Source organism: Physeter macrocephalus, unplaced genomic scaffold (genome assembly GCF_002837175.3).
Source record: "Physeter macrocephalus isolate SW-GA unplaced genomic scaffold, ASM283717v5 random_1761, whole genome shotgun sequence".
NCBI lineage: Eukaryota > Metazoa > Chordata > Mammalia > Artiodactyla > Physeteridae > Physeter > Physeter macrocephalus.
In genome coordinates this window covers 2,439-25,000 of record NW_021146642.1, presented here as the reverse complement: position 1 = coordinate 25,000, position 22,562 = coordinate 2,439, and the positions used below count along the sequence as shown (strand labels likewise).

Here is a 22,562-nt window from a genome sequence, read left to right as displayed (position 1 = left end):
GTGTGTGTGGGGGGTGTCTGCACCTCCATTTGTGTGTCGAGAGCGTGTGTAATTGTGTTTATGGGGCTGAGCTAATATTTGGCCTTGGCTTTCGGAGAGTGTCCATGCCCTTGGTGGGGGGACAGAAGCATGAGATTGCGGATTGACTGGGAATAGTGGTGATAAAATACTCAACTTTGTCCGGTGGGTGTGGTCCCTGAAGCTGGGTGGGGCTGGGCGGAGGGGGTGGGAAGCGCGGAGTGTTGCCCCTTCCGAACCCGAGGCCGGGAGTGGGCTGGGGGAGGGCGCCGGAAACCAGTTGCTTTCGTGGACGTGTCTGACACCCGCTCTCAGGATGGGACGCGTGTCACTCCTGCCCCACCCCCAGGGGCAGATCTGAGAAGCGTGGACGGGGTCAGCAAGGCCTCCTCCAACCCCTCACCTCAGTGCGAGGTGAGGGTGGGTAAGAGTTGTCCTCGCTGGAGAGAGGGCTGGGGATGGGGTGACGGAGTCCCAAGCGTCTCTGCCTAGGGAGCCTTCTTCCACACCCAGCCCTCTCCCTTTCGGTCCTGTGTGCGTTTCGGGGCGGCCCGTGGGCTAGGTGGTTGGGAGGGCTGGGGAGGGGGAAGGGCTGCCCGCTTTGTTCGCCTAGTTCTCGCCTTCCCAGCCGAGGGGGGAGCTGAGGATGTGTCCGGAGCCAGTCGGGGAGGGACTTGACGGTGGGGGTGGGGAGGGGGATTTCTCTCCAGCTGCTGTGGCTTTCCAGAGAGACTCAGCCAGGCCACGTGGGAGGGAGGCAGGGACGGCGGAGGGGGGAAGGAGCCTCCGCCTGGCCCGCCCCGGCCCATCTCCAGGAAGCCCAAACAGCGGGTGGGAAAGTCTCGGGAACTACTCGGACCCCCTCTCTGCCTACAAAGACACGCCCCTTTTCAGACCTGACTGCGGACCCGGCAGGAGGCCGCCTGGGGGCGGGGTCCCGGCGGCTAGGAGAGGGAAGTGGGGGGCCTGGGGTTGTCAGGTGGAGGGGGAGGGGAAGTGCCAGAGAGGCGTCTGTCCTCCAGGAGGCCAGAGGATTAACGAATAGCTGGGCCCACCCTCTTCTGCTCTTCTGAGAGCTCCGGACCGGGCTTGGGGTCATCTAGCAAAGCGGAATCAGGGCTGGGAACTGCACTCACTCGGGCATTATGGAGTATCGGTGGGGCCTCCCTGCGAGGGGCTCAGTTTCCTCTCTGGGGCTCCCGAGCGCACAAGGCAGGGGCAGGGCCCGAGCTGGGGCTCCCTTGGCAGCAGTGTGCGTGGCTGAAGCAACTACTCTGCTCGCCCTCAGTCCTAAATCCTTTGAGTGTGCAAAGCTCGTCAGGCCTGGGGACACTCCTATAGAGTTCTGACTAGCCTCCCAGATCTGGACGGAGGCCATTTATTCATTCATTCAACAAATATTTACTGAGTACCCTTTTCGGCTAGCACGTGACTGGTGCCTGAAATATAGTAAATAAGGAGGAGACTGACAGGTAGTCTAGAAAGGTCAGGAAAGGCTTCCTCCAGGAAGCGGTAAATAATAGAGCTCAGTGCAGAGGGTCAGTTGGCCCTGCAGGAGAGTGATGATGGGGAGAGTTTTTCAGAGAGAACAGCATGTGCAAACTCTTAGGGGTGACTTCGTTTAGACCACTGAAAGAAGCTAAATCTGGCTGGAGTTTAGAGCACAAGGCAGGAGGGTGGGGCAGGTTAGAGAGGAATGGGACAGGGGCCACAGAGTGTCAAAAGAGAAGGCTGAAGATGGAGGCTGGACCCAACTCATGAAGGGGCTTGTAAGCCCCACCAAGGTTTCTGGCCTGAGAGCCTGCATGAGCCCTTGGAGGATTTTAAGATCATCTTTGCATCAGCTCACTCCAGCCGATGTAGAGAATGATTGGACAGGATGGAGGCAGGAAGCTGCAGCTTCTTGGGAGGCTGTGGTAGTAATCCAGAAGAGGATGTTGCTGGCAACTAGAGTAGTAGCAATTGGGATGGCCACAGTGGATTCTAGAGATATTTAGGAAGTAGAATCAGCAGGATGTGAGGATAGATTGAGTTTGTAGGGAGTGAGGGAGAGAGAAGTAAAAAATAATAGACACTTCAGCAGCCTCGACATAGCAAAATGAAGGGCTGGTGTTGGAGTCAAGATAGTGACTGCCCGTCTCCCCCGAACACTGCTCTTGGGTCAGGGCTTGGGAACTGGGGAGATGTATGCGAATGGGACTCCTGTCTGGGGGTGGTGGTGGGATGCCAAATGCTCTGTTTTCATCACATGCAAAAGAAGTGGGGTTCTCCCTTCCACCCAGTCAGAATTTGGGGGGTGGTGATGCCAGAGGTCAGTAGCAGGAGGGCTCTAAGAACAACAGAGCTGCTTTCTCCTCACGGGGAAACTCCCTCCTCCATCCCTTTCTCAGCCCAGAAACTCAGAGACCAAATTCAGTTAGTTGGGGTGTTGGGGCCCTCTCTGACCTCATTTTCTTTTGTTTTGTTTTGTTTTTTATAAATTTATTTATTTATTTATTTTTGGCTGCCTTGGGTCTTCGTTGCTGCGCTCAGGTTTTCTCTAGTTGTGGCAAGCCGGGGCTACTCTTCATTGCGGTGCGCGGGCTTCTCGTTGCGGTGGCTTCTCTTGTTGTGGAGCACGGGCTCTAGGCACGCGGGCTTCAGTAGTTGTGGCGCGTGGGCTCAGTAGTTGTGGCTCGCAGGCTCTAGAGTGCAGGCTCAGTAGTTGTGGCGCAGGGGCTTAGTTGCTCCGCGGCATGTGGGATCTTCCCGGACCAGGGCTCGAATCCGTGTCCCCTGCATTGACAAGCGGATTCTTAACCACTGCGCCACCAGGGAAGCCCCTCTGACCTCATTTTGGAGGTTAGGAACCAGGTCAAATATATTGTATTGGCCAAAAAGTTCGTTCGGGTTTTTCCATAAGAAAAATGTTACGGAAAACCTGAACAAATTTTTTGGCCAACCCAATAGTTTCTCTTAATAGTGAATCTAAATAATCCAGAAGTTATCTAAACCTTCACTGATCCTGTATGTATTTTCATGGCCCAAGTAATCATACATTATGTGTAAATCAGCATTTCCTTTGTTTTCTCCTAAAGGTACGTTGTTTCAAGTTGAATAATCCTACAATTAGCGTAATTGAATGTCAGCACTGAGGGGAACTTAGAAATAATTTTAGCATGAACCCATTTTACAGATGAGAAAACTGAGTGGCTTCCCAGTGTTACATGGATGGGGACTGAACTAGGACTGGAACCAGTCTCCTGGCTCTTGGAGCAGCTGTACTTTCCCGGGATTTGGTACACATGAACGCAAGTTCATTCTCTCTTCACCCCCTCCCCCTCACATGAGAAGTTGTCAACAACTTTGGGCTTGGCCCCCCTCAGGTGGTGTGTTTGGGTCTGGGCTCTGGAATCCACTCTCCTCCACCCATCCCCACCCACCGCATCCTGTTCTGCCTCCGCTGTTTCTGAGGTACAGAAACCAGACTTGACACAGAATTCCAGATGCAGAACAGATGTCATTGCCAAGCAGGCCTGGGGGCTCCCAGCTCCCCGGGTTGGGGGGAAGGAAGAGGAAGAGTGGCTCTGATGGGGGAGGACCCCAGCCCCAGCCTGGTCAGAGGCGGGTGACGGCACCTGGGGGGAGAAGAAAACCAGAGAGAGGATGACCTGGGCCTGACATGCAGAGAAATGGAATCCTTGTCCTTGGGGCTGGCTGGGCTGCCAGCTACTAGTGCCTCACTGCTGAGGCTGAGGCATTCCTCTGGATTTGAGGGGCTGTGGGGTCACTGTGGTCCGGGAAGCAGAGGCTCAGTAAATTCTCTCTCAGGTGCAGACCTGAGCATGGAAGCTGGTGCAGAGCCGACCTCCAGATGGTTTGATAAGGGACTCATTACCTTGTCACATAGTTTGGAGCTCTGGCAAATGAATGGAGCATAGAGAGACAAGGTTGGGCACACAAAGAAGGTATTTTTTTTATACATCTTTATTGGAGTATAATTGCTTTACAATGGTGTGTTAGTTTCTGCTTTATAACAAAGTGAATCAGCTATACATATACATATACGTATATCCCCATATCTCCTCCCTCTTTCGTCTAAGGAAGGTACTTTTAATCAGACCATCCATATAGCAGAAGAGGTGAGGTAGTGAGCTCCCCAGTCCTGGTAATGTTTAAGTAGAAGAGTTTCTTTCAATGTAAGTTTGCTGTTCTGTCTCGGTGCTTCTTTTTTTTTTTTTTTTAAATTTATTTTTTGGCTGCGCCAGGCGGCTTACAGGATCTTAGTCCTTAGTTCCCTGACCAGGGATGGAACTTGGGCTCACAGCAGTGAAAACGCGGAGTCCTAACCACCAGACCACCAGGGAATTCCCTGTCTTGGCGCTTTTTAAGCATTTTGTTACGCGTCTCATAGGTGCCACATAGTATGCTAGGCAGTTTCCACGTATATTATCCACATCATCCCCAGCCCTGAAGGGAGTTCCTATAATTTTTCCAGATAAGGAAATTGAGGCTTGGAAAAGCACGAGGGGCTCTGTGTCTTATCTTTTTGAGTGTGTCTCCGCATGTCCACTCCTCTGTTCAAGAACTGTTTATTGAGCGCCTACTATGTGCCAGACAGTGTTTTAGGTCCTAGGGAATTAGAATGCTGACTAGGACAATAATCTTGGGCTTGTTGCCTCGCTGGCAGAAAGGCAAGTCAAAAATCTAGAGTGCTAATTCCAATGACCCAGATGCCCAGGGCCCTGTGGGGCAGAAAAAAAGGAGAGGTGTCTAAATCAGACCCCAGGATGGCACAGCTACTGAAGGAGGAGGGAGCAGCATAGCCAACGCATAGAACAGCAGTGTGCTTTCAGAGAACGGGAAGTGGTTTAGTCTGGTGGCGACCCAGGGTGACAGGGAACAGGAGGTAGGCAGGTCAAGCTGAGTGGCTTTGCTCTCAAGTCTGCTGAGGCTGATCCTGTCTCCTGAGGATCACAGATGAAGGGAACGCTGCCTTCCCTGTGTCCCAGGCAACCGTCCCAAGCTCTCCTTCCAGCTGTTGTGGGAGGGGCTTAGTGTGTGGTAAGGGAGGTGGCCAAGGTGGGGGGCGGGGAAGGAGGTTTCTGGAAGAAACTAACTTGTGTCTCCTGGGAGAGGAAAGTGGTGATGGCGTCATGGAGAATTGCCCGTGTGGACCGAAAGCAAGTTGTAAATCTGGTGGGCCCTGAAATTCAAAAATGACAAGGCATTGATGTTTGTGGCAAGTTCTTGGCTTAGTGAAGGAGGCATCTCGGCTTTGTTCCCCACCCCATCCCCCAGTCCCAGCCTCTTTCCTGAGAGTTCACGGAAGAATGGAACCCTGGCTTATGCCAGGCCCACACTAGTCCCACAAAACAGCACTGAGCTGGCTCTGGGGCTCAGCAGCGAATCTCCTTTCTGTCTGTGTTCTAATTGGCCTCATAAAATCTGATTCATCCTGTAAATGGGTAAAATAATGTCAGAAGAAGGAGATTGAGAGATGGCCCTGGGGCTCCTAAGCACAGAAGCTCCATGTCTCTGGCAGGGTCCCACCGAGGAGACTGAGGAGAAGGGATTGTGGGAGAGGGAGTTCCCCTCGAGGCAGAAAGCTGGCCAACAGCAAGTGTCTGCTATGTCCACCCAGTCCTTAGAGGGAGCACTGAGAAGTGCTCCTGGGAGGGGCTTAGTGTTCCGCCATGACAGGGGACTAGGGGGTGGCAGGAAAGGGGCAGCCACGAAACCACTGGACAAACAAGGTCTACTCCCCAGAGCATCACTTTTCCAAAAAGATTTGGTGGTGTAGGAACCACATTTACATTAAAACAAACACTGCTGTGTAATGGAATAGGATGCAAAATGTGCCAGAGGTTTAAAAATAAAAACATTTCAGGTAGTCAGCAAGCCTCCTGAGTACGTTCTCCTCTGCCGCTGGGAGAATTTTGGTGAAAATGAGAAATGTGGTAACTCTTCCTTTTAAGACTGGGGAAACCGAGGCTGAAAGGAGGAAAGCAGACCCAATGTCATACAACCCATGATGGACCCAGAACTCTGACGCCAGACCAAGGCTTGTCCCGCCACATCCCATGGTCTGCCTTAGGCAAGAGGAAAAAAAAAAAAAAAGCAGGCAAGGGGGAAGAATGGGTAAGGGACCTCCAAGTGGCTACATGATGTGAGACCCAGGAAAACCCTTCCCTGGGGAAGGCAGGGGCAGCTTCACGGAGGGATGTGGTACCTGAGGTGAGCCCCTAAGGATGCATGTCCTGGGCACAGAAGTTGGGTTGGGTGCTGGGGCAGAGAGAACCCTCTTATTTGGGAGCAACTGTCTCCTCAATGCTGGGTTCATGCCCAGGATGTCCAAGAAGAACAGTTTCCCCAGACTGTCTCCCAGAGAGGTGAGAACCTCCCCTTTTGGGCCTCGGTTTCCCCATCTATAAAATGAGCAATCTCAGGCTCTGCATACGTTTCCATCAACATGGGCCGGCTTGGGCTCCTGACACAGCCCTGTACCCCCGCAGGGATCCTGGGTTCTCCCCACATCTACATCCCTGTTGGTTTCCCATTCCTCATTGCCTTGTTGGGTGCTGGGCTCTTCCGAGGTGGGGCAGCCAGACATCTGCTGATCCATGAATATTCAAGAAGGGAATCGGAGCCTCCTCTGGGCTCCCCAGCAAGCCCCGGCCCCTCTGGCCGCCGTCCTGCCCGCAGGAGCCCAGGCTGCTGACAGACCCAGCAGCTGCTCGGGCCCCAACTGTTCACATTGTTTGTTCAGCGCAGCGGGGGATTTTCCAAGCCCCGGTCGTGCTTTGGGGGGTAGGGAGGCTACCGGAGGGCTCAGGGATTCGTGTCATGTGGGGCTTTTCTCCCCTGAAACTCAAACCGACTGCTCAGCGGCTGGAATGGGGCAATTGGAAGCCACTGGGCTGAGAGCCCAGGCTGGCCTTCCCCCCACCGTGTTTGCATCAGAATCTAGGGCCTCTGATAGAGAAGGAACTGGATGTTAAGAATAGCGATTTGCATTTGTACATCCCTTTCCAGTTTACGAAGTGCCTTTAAAGAATGAGCTCCCATTCTTTGATGCCCGGTAGGCTCTGGGCTGGAGACCTGACCCACATCATCTTGTTTAATCCTCACAGGCTCCATAGTATCGCCTTCATTTTTACAGACGTGGAAACTGGGCCCCAGAGAGGTAAAGTGGTTCGTCACATAGCTGGTAGGTGGAGCAGCAAGACTGGAACCTTGACCTTCTGCCCCAAGGTCAGATGCTCTTTCCACCCCAGCACATGGCCCTCAGTGATGCATATGCCAGTTTGGTTTCCCCAGTTAGACTGGAAACTGAGTGAGGGCAAGGGCTGCCTTCTCCTCGCTGCACCCACTAGTAATGCTGAGCCCAGCTTGTGTAGCTGGAGGTGCCAGCGGAGCCTTTAAGAAAGGCAGAGGCCTGTTCAGACCCTGTCTGTCTGTCCTTCCCACTGTGGTGTCAGAGGGCTGGCTTCTGCCCTGGCCTCCTTATTTCAGCCAGTTAGGACCTCTCTTCTCCCCTCAGTCTTGATCCTCTTCAGGGGTTTAAGTGTTGGCATATATGTGTGTCCAGGTGTTGATGGGTGTGGCAGAGACGGGGGTGGGGGGGAGCACGTGTTTAGGTATGGCAGGTCGTGTCTACAGGTTTGTGTGTGTGTCTAGATGATGTTCTCTATCTGTTCAGGAGTAGGTGAGTCCAGTTCACTGAATAATCCTACCATCATAGAATCTTCGACATCACCCGCTACATTTGAGTAAACTAGAGCCCAGAGGTGGAAGTGACTGGCCCAAGGCCACACAGCTAGACTGTGACAGAGCCGGGTTTAGAACTGAGGGTCGCCGGAGTCCTTAGCCATTGTGCTTTCTGCATGCCCCTGACAGGGCTCTGTCAGCCCTGGCCTGCCTTGTAATGAGTATGGACCATTGTCCTCACCTCTGTCCCTGGCTCACTCTCAGACGCACCACTGTGCCTTTAAGCAAGGTGTCAGGCCAGAGGATAAGAGGGCACCTCGCGCCATTGAGCTTTTATGGGACAGGAAGGCAGCAGGTCAACCGTCTGGAAGATACAACTGGAAGAGAACCCACTATTTCTCTATGAATAACTGTTACTGGGCCTTGCTGAGATGTTGGTTAAAATGATAAAATTGGCATTTGTGTGTTTTTGCCTTGACCCTGGGACGGCATTCCCTTCCTCCATTGTTCTCCTGCTCTTCCCTTTGTGGCCAGGGCAGTGTTGGAGCTGCAGGCTCTTCTGGGGCATCTGGAGAAGGTCAGGGGACTGGGTTCTGCACTGGCTTGCTGCGTGGCTTTGGGGGAATCAGCTGCAGGAAGGAGAGCTTACCTCTTCCAGTCACTGCGGCAGAAGTGGTTTGGGTAATAGTGGTCAGGACAATCTGTAGGATTCCAGGAGAGGGAATGACTTTACTGAGCCCCAGTTCTGTGCCAGGCCAGCCACTGCTGTACTCCTTTACCACACAGCATCTCATTGAGTGCTCACAACAGCCCTCTGAGGAAGGAATGACTATGTCTTTTTAAATTGAGACGCAATTCACATACCACAAAATTCACCGTTTAAAGTGTAAAAATCAGTGGTTTTAAGTATATTCACAAGGTTGTGCAACCACCACCACTATCTAATTCTAGAACATTTTCATCACCTAAAAAAGAAACCTTCCATCCCTTAGCCATCTCTCCTCATTCTTCCCTCTCCCCAGTCCCTGGCAACCATTAATCTATGTTCTGTCTCTATGGATTTGCCTATTCTGGACATTTCACAGAAATGAGATCATACAATATGTGGCATTTCGTAACTGACTTCTTTCACTTTGAGGAAAGTTTTCAAGGTTTATTCATGTTGTAGCAAGTATCAGTACTTCATTTCTTTTGATGGCTGAGTAATATATTTATCTATTCATCAGGTGATCGGGCATTTGGGTTGCTTCTACTTTTTTGCTAAGAACTGTGTTATTTTGTGGATGAGGAAGCTGGGCAGCTGGGGAAGGATGGGAACGAAGTGCAGCCGTTGGCCCAAGATCACAGTTAGTCAGAGGCAGAGCCAGGATCCAGACACAGGTCTCTCCGTGAGACCTCTTTCTCTGAGCTTTGCCCTCCTCGACCCGGGCTGGGTGACTCGGGCCCTGGAGGCTGTGGGATGTAGGAGGACACACACTGATGACCCTGGTGCCCCCTCCTCTACGCAGGGGAGCAGCCGTTGCCCCGGAAGATGACCGTGTCGCTGAGCTGTGGAGCAGGGCCGCTGCAGGTGATCCTGGGCCCAGAGCAAGCCACGGTGCTGGACTGCGGTCTGGGGGCGGCTACTGCAGGACAACCCCCCAGCGTCACGTGGAGCAAGGATGGAGGCGTCCTGCCCGAGCACAGCCACCTTCGCCTGCTACCCAATGGCTCCCTGTGGCTGTCCCAGCTGCCAGCTCCTGACGGCACTGACCCTGGGGCTTCAGAGGTCATTGAGGGCAGCTATTCCTGCCTGGCCCGCAGCCCCGCTGGAGTGGTGGCCAGCCAGGCTGCGGTGGTCAAGCTTGCCAGTAAGTGCTACATCTTGGACTGAGCTGAGGCCCATAAGATGTGGGGTGTGGGCAGTGGGGTCTGCAGTTAGATACTTGCACAAAGGTTTGTCCCTGAGCCACGCCCCCCTTTCCCTGCCTCCTGTCCTGCTCAGTGGGTCCCTTCCTGGTATTGTCTGCCTCACTGTTCAATAGTCTCACTTCTTCCCTGCTCTTCGGCCCCTCCTCCTTTTCCTTCCCTGTGAGTTTGAGAGTCTAGACTTGTGCTCTCCTCCAGGAAGCCCGCCAGAGAGGTTTGTAAGCATGTCAGGGGCACAAAGGTGCTCCCCACCCCCATAGCAGGTGGAGTGTTTAGAGCCGAGCTGTGTTGTCCAGCTCACTCATTCTTGGAGGGTTCTCAGGAGGCACAGATCACCGTGAAACAATTTGGGGGCCAGAAGAAATGCACATCTTACTGTAGTCCAACCATATGGTGATGTAAGGCAGGGAGACTTTGGAATTCATTCTGCCTGCAGCATCTGACCAGTCATCACCACTTCTTATTCTCCGACTGCCTCTTTCCAACTGTGTCTCCGTCGGTCTGAATTCTTTTTGCATGTGTTTCTGTCAACCTGTGTCTCTCTGTGTCCGTGTGTGTGTATGTTTCCCGTCTCTGCTTGCTGTGGCCTCCTTTCTTGTGTTCCTCTCCTGTCCCTGCGTTTTCTCACTGTCATCCCCAGCACTTGCAGGCTTCTCCCTGCACCCGCAGTCTCAGACGGTGGAGGAGAACGGGACCGCTCGGTTTCAGTGCCACATCGAAGGGCTGCCAGCACCTGTCATTACTTGGGAGAAGGACCAGGTGACGGTGCCTGAGGAGCCTCGGTGAGTGTCCTGTGGGCAAGAAAGAGGAGAGTGGGTCCCAGGGGGCAGCCAAGGAGGGCTCTGGGATGTGCTCAGGAACTGGGCTTCTTAGAGTCGGGGTGGCTCCGTTTGTCCAAATTGACTTAGGAGCCAACCACCACCTGACGCTCAGCCCATTTCTGGTCCCAAAGAGAAGTTGGGTCAGAAGTTTTTGCTCCCTGGGAGGAAAGCCACCCACCAAGCTACGGGGCTTGGGTAGAGAGCAGTTATCGAGTCCTTCAGAGCATATGTAGTCCAACCACTTGCCTTATTGAGAAGGAGACCAAGGGCCAGAGGAGAGCTGTGCTTTAACCAAGGCCACACGGTGAGTCATTGGCAGAACGTTTGTTGTTCGTTCCGGACCCAGAGGCTGCTGGGAGGGTTTCCCTTTGCAGGTTCCTCTGGAGTTTCTACCTTGGATGCATAAGTTCTCTTCTTCTCTCAGTTCCATTCAGTGGGGTGCAGCATCTGATAACCAGGTTGTGGAGGTCCTTCCTGTTTCACCCTCCTCTCTCCCCATAAAGGCAATGGAGCAATCCTAGGGAAGGGTTTCTAGGGCAGAAGAGAAGCAGAGGCTAGACCCAGGACCTGATCCCTACTGCGGCCTCCTGGGAAGGCCCAGATGTACACACAGCATGTCCAGAAAGCACGAGGCTCATTTGCATGTGTGGTCTTGGAATTGAACTCATGGCTCGGCTGCCACCACATGGAGTCTTACACCTTTGGAAATGTGGCTCCAAAGGCCTTTCCCAGCCACGCTGCGGTCCTCTCCCTGCATCTCTCTAGCTGTAGTTACCAGCTCACGCTCTCCTCTCCCAGCAGAGGTGGGATTCCTTAGGCTCAGAAACACTGGTTTCCAGATCTCCCTGCCCTGGAACGAACCTGTCTTCAGTGTATTGAGTTGTCCCAGCTCCTCTGACTTTTGCCCATGTCTAGGTAGGGGTGAAAGTGTAAGAGAAACTTCTAGATAGAAAAGCCCCAGGCCACATCTCTGCAACAGTTGTAAGCGAGGAGGAAGGGTGAGAGGTCAAGATATAAGTGATCCTGTTGACTTTGGTGATCAGTCAGCCCCACTGGTCCAGTGGGTTGGATTAGATCATGGTTTCCAAAGTGTGTTCTTTTTTAGAACGTTAGTCCCTAAAGATGATTCTTGAAAAAAAAAAAGTACTCCACGGTCAAATAAGATGAGGAAACTGCATATAAATCTCCCTCTTGGAGTTGACAAGGCCCTGAGAAGCCCTGTACTGAGAAACCTGTTTAACTTGTTTAACCAAATGCTTCCTAGACTCATTTGCCCAGAGCCCCTCTTGCAGGAACCCTGTTAACATCCTAGGAATGAGCATTCCAGGGAGGAGACCTTGGGAATGCTAACCCAGCCTTCCTAGCACTGACATTTTAAGTTCTATGCCTCTTTTTTTTTTTTTTTTTTTTCTGGCCGCGCCGCATGGCTTGTGGGACCTTAGTTTCCTGACCTAAGGGATCGAACCCGTGCCCCCTGCATTGGGAGCACAGAGTCTTAATCACTGGACCACCAGGGAAGTCCCAAGTTCTATGCCGTTTTTGTTTTTTTTTTTTTTTTTGCAGTAGGCAGGCCTCTCACTGCTGTGGCCTCTGCCGTTGCGGAGCACAGGCTCCGGACGCGCAGGCTCAGCGGCCATGGCTCACGGGCCCAGCCGCTCCGCGGCATGTGGGATCTTCCCGGACCGGGGCACGAACCCGTATCCCCTGCATCGGCAGGCGGACTCTCAACCACCGCGCCACCAGGGAAGCCCTCTATGCCTTTTAAATGTGGAGCCTCTTACCGCTGTGAGAGAGTTGTTGGGTGAGAACCAAGTGAGAGTCTACTCCTGGGACAGCCCCCAGAGAGGGTGGGAGAGAGCAGAAAACTCTCCCCACGTTAAAAGTCACAAGAGGCTTCACTTAATTAGAGCTGTGTTTTCTCACTTAATCCTTCCCATCATCCTTCAAGGTAAGTGTTCCTTATTTTTCATATTTTCCTCTATTTACTTTTAGTTTATATTCCTATTAGATGCATTTTTCAAATTCATATAAACAAAAAAGAAGAAACAAAAATGGCTCGTCCTCTTATCACCCATAGAAAGCCTCTGTTAGTTTTGATGTCTGTCCTCTGGACTTTTCCCCTATATGTTTATAAATATTCTCTTTAAAATTTTGGATCATATTGTACATACTGGGCTTTTTGTTCAATCACCTTTTTTTAGAAAACAAAACTGGGGTTATATTGCAGCTTCTTTCTTTCACTTAACACATAAGGAACCCCCTTCCAGGTCTATCTGTATGGCTATGGTAGATACTGTTATCTGAATTCTTAAATGAGGGAACTGAGGATCAGAGACAGAAGTCACTTGCCCCAGGTCACACAGCTAGTGCTGAGAGTATCTGACAGCGGAGCCCTGGGGTGGATGATTTGGTGGTTGGAGTGGGGAAGCCACAGGGTCTGAAGAAACTCCTGTTGTAGGCTGGCTTAGAGTTGGAGTGGTCCAGCTGTGCTCAGAGCAGAGAAGTTACTTCCCCAAAGTTTCTCAGCAAAGAGAGGAGTTCCCTCACCTCCCAACATCTAGTTCAGGCCTCTCCCAGGAGGCTGGAGCTGCCAGTTCCTGGCCTCTGGGAGTGTTTGCCCCCAAGTCCTCTGAAAAGTGATCCTCATCTATAAATAAGCCAGGCTCACATGTCCCAGCACATTGTGTGTGGGGGGGAATAAAGAAATATCTAAAACAGCAACTTGATTATGCCCAAGGTATGTATTTTTACACATACCCAGATAGAGTTCACATAGAAATATGCTATTCATAAACTCAACCCAGTGATTTGAAGGAGACCATATGCCTTGGTGTAGGCTGTGCACATGTGCAGTTAATAAGCACACTCTGTCAGGGTCTATGTGCATATTTTGGGAACTGATGGTAAACACTAGACCCTGAGGCAATTCCCTAATACTTATACAAATTTCTAATGATAGGGGATAATTTTTCTTCCACGGGAACCAGTAATCAATGAGAGCAATGTTTCCCAGATCACAGGCATTCACAAACCCCTGTCATATTTTTGGCCATCCCTCAACCATTTATACAACACTTAATACATTTCTTCAAATCAACTCTCTCTTTTGTAACTTTAACACATACTAAAAAGGAACATTATCTCACTGCAATAAAATGGAAAACCAGCAGCACTGACCTTAAATAGAAGGTAGCCATAAAAATAAATATATAACCACTGGAATAAAAACCTAGATCCACTTGAAATCATTTTGTTATCACCATTCACTCACACTTTAAAACCATGGCACTAATGGATTTAATTACTGCAGGCTCCCTAGTCCTACCCATCTCCTAGGGTCCATCGTGTCTGTCAGCCTCACGTGACCCTCGGCTAGTGTCCCTTTTCCCTGGGTGGATCTCTGAACGTCTCAGGGTGGAGGCTCCTTGGCCCTCAGGAAATTCAGAGCAGCTGTCATTTCTCCTCTGTTCCTGAGTCCCTGGGTCCAAGTGGCCTTTTGTGGGTACGGGCAGCAGGCTGAGGCTCAGGCTTGGAAAGAGAATGGTCCCTTTCTTTTAGCTAGAGGTTGCTTTTCATTCTATAAGTAGCTCGTCTGTTTTATTTGAAATTTGAATTCATTTTAAAATGATAAAACATACTAACTTAAAGGGAAAAAAGTCACCTACAAACTGAGCACAGATAGCTGTTACCATTATCTAATGAGAGCTTATGACACATTAACAGGGTCGGGGTTGTGAAGTAGGCAGGAATTATGAAACCCATTTTTCAGATGAGAAACCTGAGGCCTGGACATGTGATGTCACTTGCTAAAAATCACATATGTTGGAGTCAATTCTCTCCTCTATGTCACAGCTGCTTTTATATTAGAGCCAGGAGTTACAAAACAAAGTGTACAAGGGCACATGCTTTTTTCCATTTAAATTTTTTTAAGTTTTATATTTCCAAACTAATAAATGTTCACTGTAACCAAGAAATTTAAAAACGCAACAAAAAAGAGCCCCACAGTAACCCCACTCCCAGAGAAAACCTCCACGAATGACGTGAGCTTTACCACCCTTGACTTTTTCCGTGCACATCCTAGCATATCATTTATCTATTTTCCAAAAATAGAATTGCTTCATAAACACTGATTTGTGAATTCTTTCCCCCCACTAACCAATATGTCTTGGACGTTCTTCCAAGGACAGAGCTTTTTAAAACACATTTTAACAAAGCAGAAGAGATTTTAAATGAACACTAAAAGTGGTTCCATTTCACTTGTGTTGGCTCTAGCACCACACCCACATTCATTCATTCAACACACATAATTAAGGCAATGTTACTTGTCAAAGGAGGTATTAGCTCTTGGATACCTGGAGCACAATTTCCCTGGAAAGAGTGAGAAACTTTGGGGTTAGGAAGTGTGGGCAGCTCCTGGCATGAATCCTGCTGACAACAGCTATGCAGACTGAGGAAGGAGGAAGGGTCTTAGAGGCAGAGAATATTAGGTGAAGGAGATCTGGATGGGGATGGGGGCCTTGTTTCTGAGATGGGTCCTGCTTGTCCTTCCCCACTTGTCATTTCCCATCAAATTTTCCATGGCAGCAGGCTGGGTCCTGGCCCAAGATTTTCTCTCCAACCACCCTGTCCCTTCTGGTCCCCTCTCCCCTGTGGGTCCCAGCACTGATGTGGGCAGCTCTTGGAACTGAGGGTAAGACTCTGGGGAAGAGGTGGGTTTGCCTGTGGGCTGAGGGAAGGAGTGATGCAGGTTTATGTTTTTTCTCTAAGTCTTTGGGCCACAGCAGATTTCTAGGCTCATGGCCAGAATTCTCTCCCAACACCCTGGAGCTAGTTCTTTTCTCCTGTGTTTAGATTTTTCTCATACCCTGCTTTCCCCACGAACCAAGGGATCTTCACCAGGTACACAGCTGCCCCATTCCCTCCCTGACCTTGACCTAGCCTACATCCATAGGCCACTTGCTCTAGTGAGAAATTAGAGCTCTCACCCTCGAGCTGACCCTGCAGGGATCACAGCTAGAGGATTCAGGAAGACCCACTCCCTCCCTGCTTGGGCCAGAGCCCCTTCTGCTTCCCACCACCCTGGCTCCCATGGGCACTCCCCTGCCTGGGATTGCACTGTCTCTCAAGCAAGGTCTCTGGGCCCTTCTAGCCCAAACTGCTTTCCAACCCTCACCAAAAGGGCAGAGAACACCACTCTCATCCATCCTGCCCCTCCTCAGTAGTGTACGTGTTGACTGGGACTTGCTGGAGACCACGTCCCTTCCACTGGCATTCTCAGCCATCTAATGGCTGCTGAGACAAGCAAGTGAGAAGAACGTGGGATGTGGCACCAGAAGACCTAGGTTCCAGTTTTAACTCTGCTCGAGCTGTGAGACCCTGGGAAAATACCCTACTCCCTCCAAGACTTAGTTTTGTCACCATTAAAATGAAGGCTGTGATCCCCTCTATCCCTTGGGCTTGTTTCGAGGTTCAGATGAGATAGTGTGAATAGAAGGGATTTTATCAGGGAGAGAGGAGGTAATACAGGCAGGGGGTAAACAAATTCAAACTATACAGAAGGTTATTTAATGAAAATTAAATCTCCCACTGACAGGTCCCAGGATCCCAGGTCCCCTCCCCAGAGATAGCCACTATTACCAGGGACATTCAGTGCAAAAGCATATAAGTGTGCGCGTCACACACACACTGTTCTGTACCATACGTATTTTGGAGATGGTCTTATAGCAGTACACGTGGAACTGTCTCCTTTTAACAGCTGCCTAGCATTCCATTGTGTGAATGTACCCAGACCGATTTAGCTAGTTCCCACCCTACAGATGGACATTTGGACTGTTGCCAGTCTTTTGCTATTACAGACAGGGCTGGAGTGAATATCGTTAGACATACGTTTTTGTGTACATGTACGAAAATATCTGTGGGATGAAGTCCTTGAAGTGATGTTGCTGGTTCAAAAGGCACATGCAGGTTTGATCATAAGATATCACCAGCTTGCTCTTGAAAGAGGGTGTATTGATTTGGCATGACCACCAACAGGACAGGAGCGCCTTTCCCCATTCCCTCATCCACAAAGGGTGTTATTAAACTTTTTTTTTTTTTTTTTGCGGGCCTCTCACTGTTGTGGCCTCTCCCGTTGCAGAGCGCAGGCTCTGGATGCGCAGGCTCAGCGGCCATGGCTCACGGGCCCAGCCGCTCCGCAGCATGTGGGATCTTCCCGGACCGGGGCACGAACCCGTGTCCCCTGCATCGGCAGGCGGACTCTCAACCACTGCGCCACCAGGGAAGCCCTATTAAACCTTTTGATTAGACAACCTATGTGGCCCAAAAAACAAAAAGAAAATTAAAAAAACAAAAACAAAACCTTTTTACCTTTGGCACTTCCCTGGTGGTGCAGTGTTTAAGAATCCGCCTGCCAATGTAGGGGACATGGGTTCAAGCCCTGGTCCGGGAAGATCCCACATGCTGCGGAGCAACTGAACCCGTGTGCCAAAACTACTGAACCTGTGTTCTAGAGCCCACGAACCACAACTACTGAGCCCGCATGCTACAACTACTGAAGCCCACACGCCTAGAGCCTGTGCTCCGCAACAAGAGAAGCCACTGCAATGAGAAGCCTGTGCACCGCAATGAAGAGTAGCCCCCGCTCGCTGCAACTAGAGAAAGCAGGGGCACAGCAACGAAGACCCAACGCAGCCAATAAATTAATTAATTAATTAAAAAGAAAACTTTTGACCTTTGCTAATGTGATAGGTGAAAATGGTATCTTGTAGTTTTAATTTGCATTTCTTTTATTATGAGTGAAGCTTGAAAGTGAACTGCTCTAGGTATTTCAGGCCAGAGGGGAAGGTGGGTCCAGGACTGTATGGGTGTGCTACCCCTCCCTGAGGAGCTCCTGCCCACCTCACAGGTGCCCTCTCTCTCTTCCCAAGGCTCATCACCCTTCCCAATGGGGTCCTCCAGATCCTGGACGTTCAGGAAGGTGATGCAGGCTCCTACCGCTGCATGGCCACCAACTCAGCAAACCAGCGCTTCAGCCACGAGGCCCTCCTCCGCGTGGCCCACAGAGGTAAGGGGGCTGGCTGGGTGCGGAAACCTGGGGGTTTCTGGAGTCGGCCATTTTGGAGCTGGGAGGGGCCTCAAGTAGTCCAAGGCCTGCCTTCAAATAAGTGACTGGCTAGGCGATAAATCCCAGAGAAGGCAGTGCCACCCAGCAAGTCAGAGATAGAACTGGGGCAGAAACCCAAGACTCCCAGTTCAGGGCTCTCTTCCTGTGAGGCTCTGTGTTCTCTTGAGTTGGGTGGAGCGTCCAGGGGTGGGGAGGTGAGGCGTCTGTGGAGGAGGGTCGGTGCCCTGAAGCCCTGGTCCCCGGCCCTCTGTGTGCCCTGAAGGGGATTCACCCTTCTGCTGCTTGCTGGGCAGCTGGCTCCTGATGGTCTGGGGCTCATGTTCTCTCCATTTCTCGGAAAATCTCCCGTCCCAGCGTGATGCAGTAGGAAGGACGCAGGCTTTGGGGTCAGAACGACCTGGTTTGAATCCTGCCTTCTCTACTCACCATCTGCGTGACCCTGGGTTCCTTATCAAATGTCCAGCTCAGGGAGGTGGTGAGAATCGCTGAGATAAGATTGGGAGGTGCCTGGTGCCTAGCAGGTGCTCAGTAGATCTCACTCCGGGCCTCCCACAAGGGCCTCTCCCTTGCCTCCCTTTGCCATGGCATCTCCCCTCGACCCCCGCCCCTCCGTTCATCTCTTCCCATCCCCCTCCTCATCCCCTACACCTCCACTCCTACCCTGCTTCCTAGGGCTTAGCTGACGCGCTGAGTCTGGTTCGCTCTCCCTCCCGTGCCCGGGGTCTCTGCCTCCACCTGCTGGACAAATCGGGTATTCACCATGTTGACCCAGGGACCCAGGGTCACACTGAGAACTTGGCAGAGAATTAGTGCTCAGGGGGCTGCCAGGCTGGCAGAAACTCGAACCCATCCCCTGCCTTTCCCACGTGGGGATCGAGGTGCTCTGGAGAAAGGACTTGCTAGAACTAGAAACTATAACTGTTGACTCCAAGTCCAGACTCCAAGTCTACTCTTTTTTTTTCTTTTTTTTTTTAAATTGGGGTATAGTTGTTTCCAAGTGTACTCTTGACCCTGCTGGTTCTCTGCCTGGAGGGTGGGTTCAGTCTGACAGGGAAGAATGGGGGTGGTGTGTCGGAGGTCCGGTTATTCCTCTCCTGGCTCCCAGAGAAAGAGCTCTGAGTTCCAGTCCCAGCTCTGCTGAACTGCGCAGCTGCTTTCCCATCTGTCAGATGGAACCCTGGCTGCTCCTGCCCCACCTGCCTCACCAGGTGACTGTGAACATCAGGTGAGGTGCTGCATGTGAAGACGCCTGATGGTAATGCTGCCTGCTGGCCTGCCCTCTCTCCAGGGTCCCTGGCATCCATCGGGGGGCAGGACGTGGTCATTGTGGCAGCCCCAGAGAACACCACCGTGGTGTCTGGCCAGAGTGTGGTGATGGAGTGTGTGGCCTCTGCTGACCCCACCCCTTTCGTGTCCTGGGTCCGACAGGGTAAGTGGAGGGAGGGGACCTGAGGGCATGGGAGAGAAAGGGTGTGGCATCTCACGCATTCCCAAGTCAAGGAGCTATAAGGGTGACCATGCAGTGGTCACCGACCTTTGGTGTGGTAGGAACTAACTCCTGTCCCAGGGCTGAGTGTGGGTAGGGAGCCTGGACAAAATTAATCATCAATCCGTGTAGCAAGTTTCCTTTACGAAGCGTGCTAAGTCTGCCACTCACAAAATCACTCTTGAGACCTTACTTGGGGGGTGGGGCACTGGGCTCGGTTTTCCACGTTATGTTTCCAGTCCTCACAACAGTGAATGTGTGAGAGCTGGAAAGGGGCCAGCGAGTCAGGTGGAACTTGGACCCTCTGCTGGTCTGTTTAACTACACAGCACCTCCTGTTCCACCCAGTGTGCTGCCGCCTTTGTGTGCCTGGCTTCATGCTGGGCACAGTGAATAAAAAGGGGGGGGGCATTGCCCTCTGAACTCACAGTCTGTGCGAGGGAGATAAGCACACATCCATGACGAGATGCTTGACAGTATCAGGCAGCAAGTGATGAGTGCCAGGTGGGAATGCGTTACAGGAGATGCTATCGATGCTATCAGGGTAATGAGGGTGCCAGCCAAACGTCACCTTGCAGTCTACTGAGCATGCAACCTACTCTCCTGCTGGAGCCCTTGGAGGAGGGTAGGGGCCAGGGCTATTATTCCCAATGGGCAGATGAGGAACCTGAGGCTCAGAGAGGAAGGTGGAAAGCCAGGACCCAAACTTTAGAGCCTGTTCTCTTTCTGGTACACCACCCCTTACAGCCCTGTATGGAAGAAAAGCAAGGATTATTTTTGTTTCCATTTGAGATAAGAAGTGACTTGTGCCAAATTGATGGCAGAAGTAAGTCTTAAACCCAGCTCTTTTTTTTTATTATTTATTTATTTGGCTGCGCTGGGTCTTAGTTGCGGCACGCGGCATCTTTGTTGCGGCATACAGAATCTTTTAGTTGTGGCATGTGGGATCTAGTTCCCCGATCAGGGATCGAATCTGGGCCCTCTGCATTGGGAGCTCAGAATCTTACCCACTGGACCACCAGAAAGTCCCAAACCCAGCCCTTTTTACCCTTTTTCCCCTGGTTCAGTATACGACCCCACACTGCCTCCTTTTTGTAAGTTTGTATCTCACATTCAAGACTATATTGTGATGAATACATAGAGTTTAAAGAAAAATAATAACCCAAATGACTACATACCCCCACCGAGCTGTTGCGAAAGAACAGTGCTGGTATCTGTGCCTCCCTGACCTGCCTGGCCTCCTTGGACTTGTGACACTTGCCTAGTTAGGGGGATCCTGGGGCCAGCAGGACCCTCATACTGTTATTGCAGTAAGCCTGTGGTGTCACCCAGAAGTTCTATTATCAGTGTTTCTCAAATCCTGACCAGGCATTAAGATGACCCAGGGAGCTGCTTTTTTTTTTTTTTAGTTTTTAATTTTTTAAAAAAATTTTTATTGGAGTTTAGTTGATTTACAATGTTGTGTTAGTTTCAAGTGTACAGCAAAGTAAATCAGTTATACATATACATATAGCCACTCTTTTTTAGGTTCTCTTCCCATATAAGTCATTACAGAGTATTAGATAGAGTTCCCTGTGCTATACAATAGGTCCTTATTAGTTGTCTATTTTATATATAGTAGTGTGTACTATATGTCAATCCCAATTCCAGGGAGCGTCTTAAAACTGCGGATTCCCTCCATTTATGCCTGGAGAGTCATGACGCAGGATTTTTAATGCTTAACAAGTGTCCGAGGTCCTTCTACAGAAAGTGTGGTCTTTGGACTTACCTCCTGGGCATAGTTAGAAATGCAGAATCTGGGGTGCCCTAGGCCTCTGCATCTTAACAAGGTCTCCTGAGATTCTGTGATTTGTGTACACAGTAAGGATTTGAGAATTGCTGTCCCAGAGGGTCCTGACACCTGTGGCTCTGGGATCTCACTTGGAGAAACTCTGCTAATAGCATTCCTGGACAGAGACTGGGAAGAGAGAAGCTGGAAATGGACTTCATTCCTGCCCCTGGGCACTGTTCCTTTTCTAGGAACTTACTCCACTAAGTCAGGGGAGGGGCATCGCTTTTTTGTTTTGTTTTGTTTTCTTCTGATGGCAAAAGTTGTATGTATTCATTGTAGAAAACTAGGGAAAAGGAGAAACAGAAAACATCCCACCACTCGGAGATTAAAATTGTTAACATATGAGCATATTTTCTTCCAGCTTTTTTTCTATGCACATGTACATCTTTCCCCAAAATTGAAAGCATGCTATACTTACAATTCCAAGTCCTATTTTCATTCAACAGTATATCATAAACAGCTCCCCATCTTTAAAACTTTTTCGAAAATAATTTTAATAACTATGATAGTCCATCATTTGAATGTCGCCATAATTTAAGTTGCTAGTTCCTGCTATTGAATTTTTAAGTCCTTTCCAGTTGTCCACTATTACAGTTAACACTGCTGTGATCAGCCCCGTTCACAGCTCCCCACCACAGAGTGCCCACAAGTGGAATCCTGGCTTCAAGGTCAAGGTGGAGCTCCTGTTGGCCCTATCAGCATTTACCCTTTCTCGGGCATTGCAACATACTATTTTAAAAAACTTTCCCAATTTGATGGGTGAAAATGAACATCTGTGTTTTGATGTGCATTTCTTTGATTTTGTGAAGTTGAACACTTTTTTGTTTATTGACCATTTGCATTTCTTCCCTGGATTTTCTGTTCAGGTCCATAAGGGAAGGGCTTTTAAAATGGTTTTCACTTCACATCAAGATAAAAGTCTGCACAGATTCAGATCTTTGGTTCTGGTCCAGACCTTTCCAGCTGTATGTTCATCATAGCACTGGGCTAAGACCATATGGGAGGAGTGTCCTTCTTGAGAGAAATGAATTTAATAATAATGGTAATAGTAATAACTGACTGGTGTACCGAGCACCTCTTATGTGCCTGCATTGTGCCAGCCAGTCCCACAGACTTTATTCGTTACACTCTCAGAGCAGCCCTTCCGGCGAGGGACCATCTCCCCATTTTACAGACAGAGACACTAAGGGCTCAGAGGAAGTCATCGGTCTAGCAAGTGGAGGAACTGAGATCCCAGCCAGAGACTGTTGTGTCCTCTTAACCCGGGTGTAGAGGGTCTCCCGAGGTCCGGAGAGTGGATGGAGGGGCAGCCCTCCGCTCCCCCCTCCAGCGCTCTCCCTCCTCCCGCAGATGGGAAGCCCATCTCCACCGATGTCATCGTCCTGGGCCGCACCAATTTACTAATCACCAGCGCGCAGCCCCGGCACTCCGGCGTCTACGTCTGCCGAGCTAACAAGCCCCGCACGCGCGACTTCGCAACCGCAGCCGCAGAGCTCCGCGTGCTGGGTGAGGAGGGGAGGAGGGTGAGGGAGGGCGAAGGACCGCGGAGTGGATGTGGGGGAGACCCCACTGGGGCGGGTTAGCTAGGGCGAGGCCGGGAGGAGAGGGGAGGGGGGTAAAGGGGCTAGTGGGTGTGTCAGAGGGACTGAGGGGCGGTGCTGGAGGATGAAAAAGGGATAGGGCGGGG

General features: G+C 50.8%; 1 protein-coding gene across 1 annotated transcript in view; it reads left to right on the top strand.

The window, feature by feature from the left end:
* Positions 1 to 262: 262 nt before the first annotated feature.
* Positions 263 to 22,562, top strand: part of LOC114485446 (immunoglobulin superfamily DCC subclass member 4-like) — a gene marked incomplete at both ends in the record, with an annotated part of 24,417 nt that continues 2,117 nt past the window's right edge. The window contains 6 exons of the mRNA XM_028486890.1: positions 263 to 442; positions 9,216 to 9,557; positions 10,256 to 10,397; positions 17,363 to 17,499; positions 18,848 to 18,988; positions 22,226 to 22,381. Coding sequence (XP_028342691.1) covers positions 263 to 442; positions 9,216 to 9,557; positions 10,256 to 10,397; positions 17,363 to 17,499; positions 18,848 to 18,988; positions 22,226 to 22,381 — 1,098 coding nt within the window. The remainder of the gene's footprint in view (positions 443 to 9,215; positions 9,558 to 10,255; positions 10,398 to 17,362; positions 17,500 to 18,847; positions 18,989 to 22,225; positions 22,382 to 22,562) is intronic.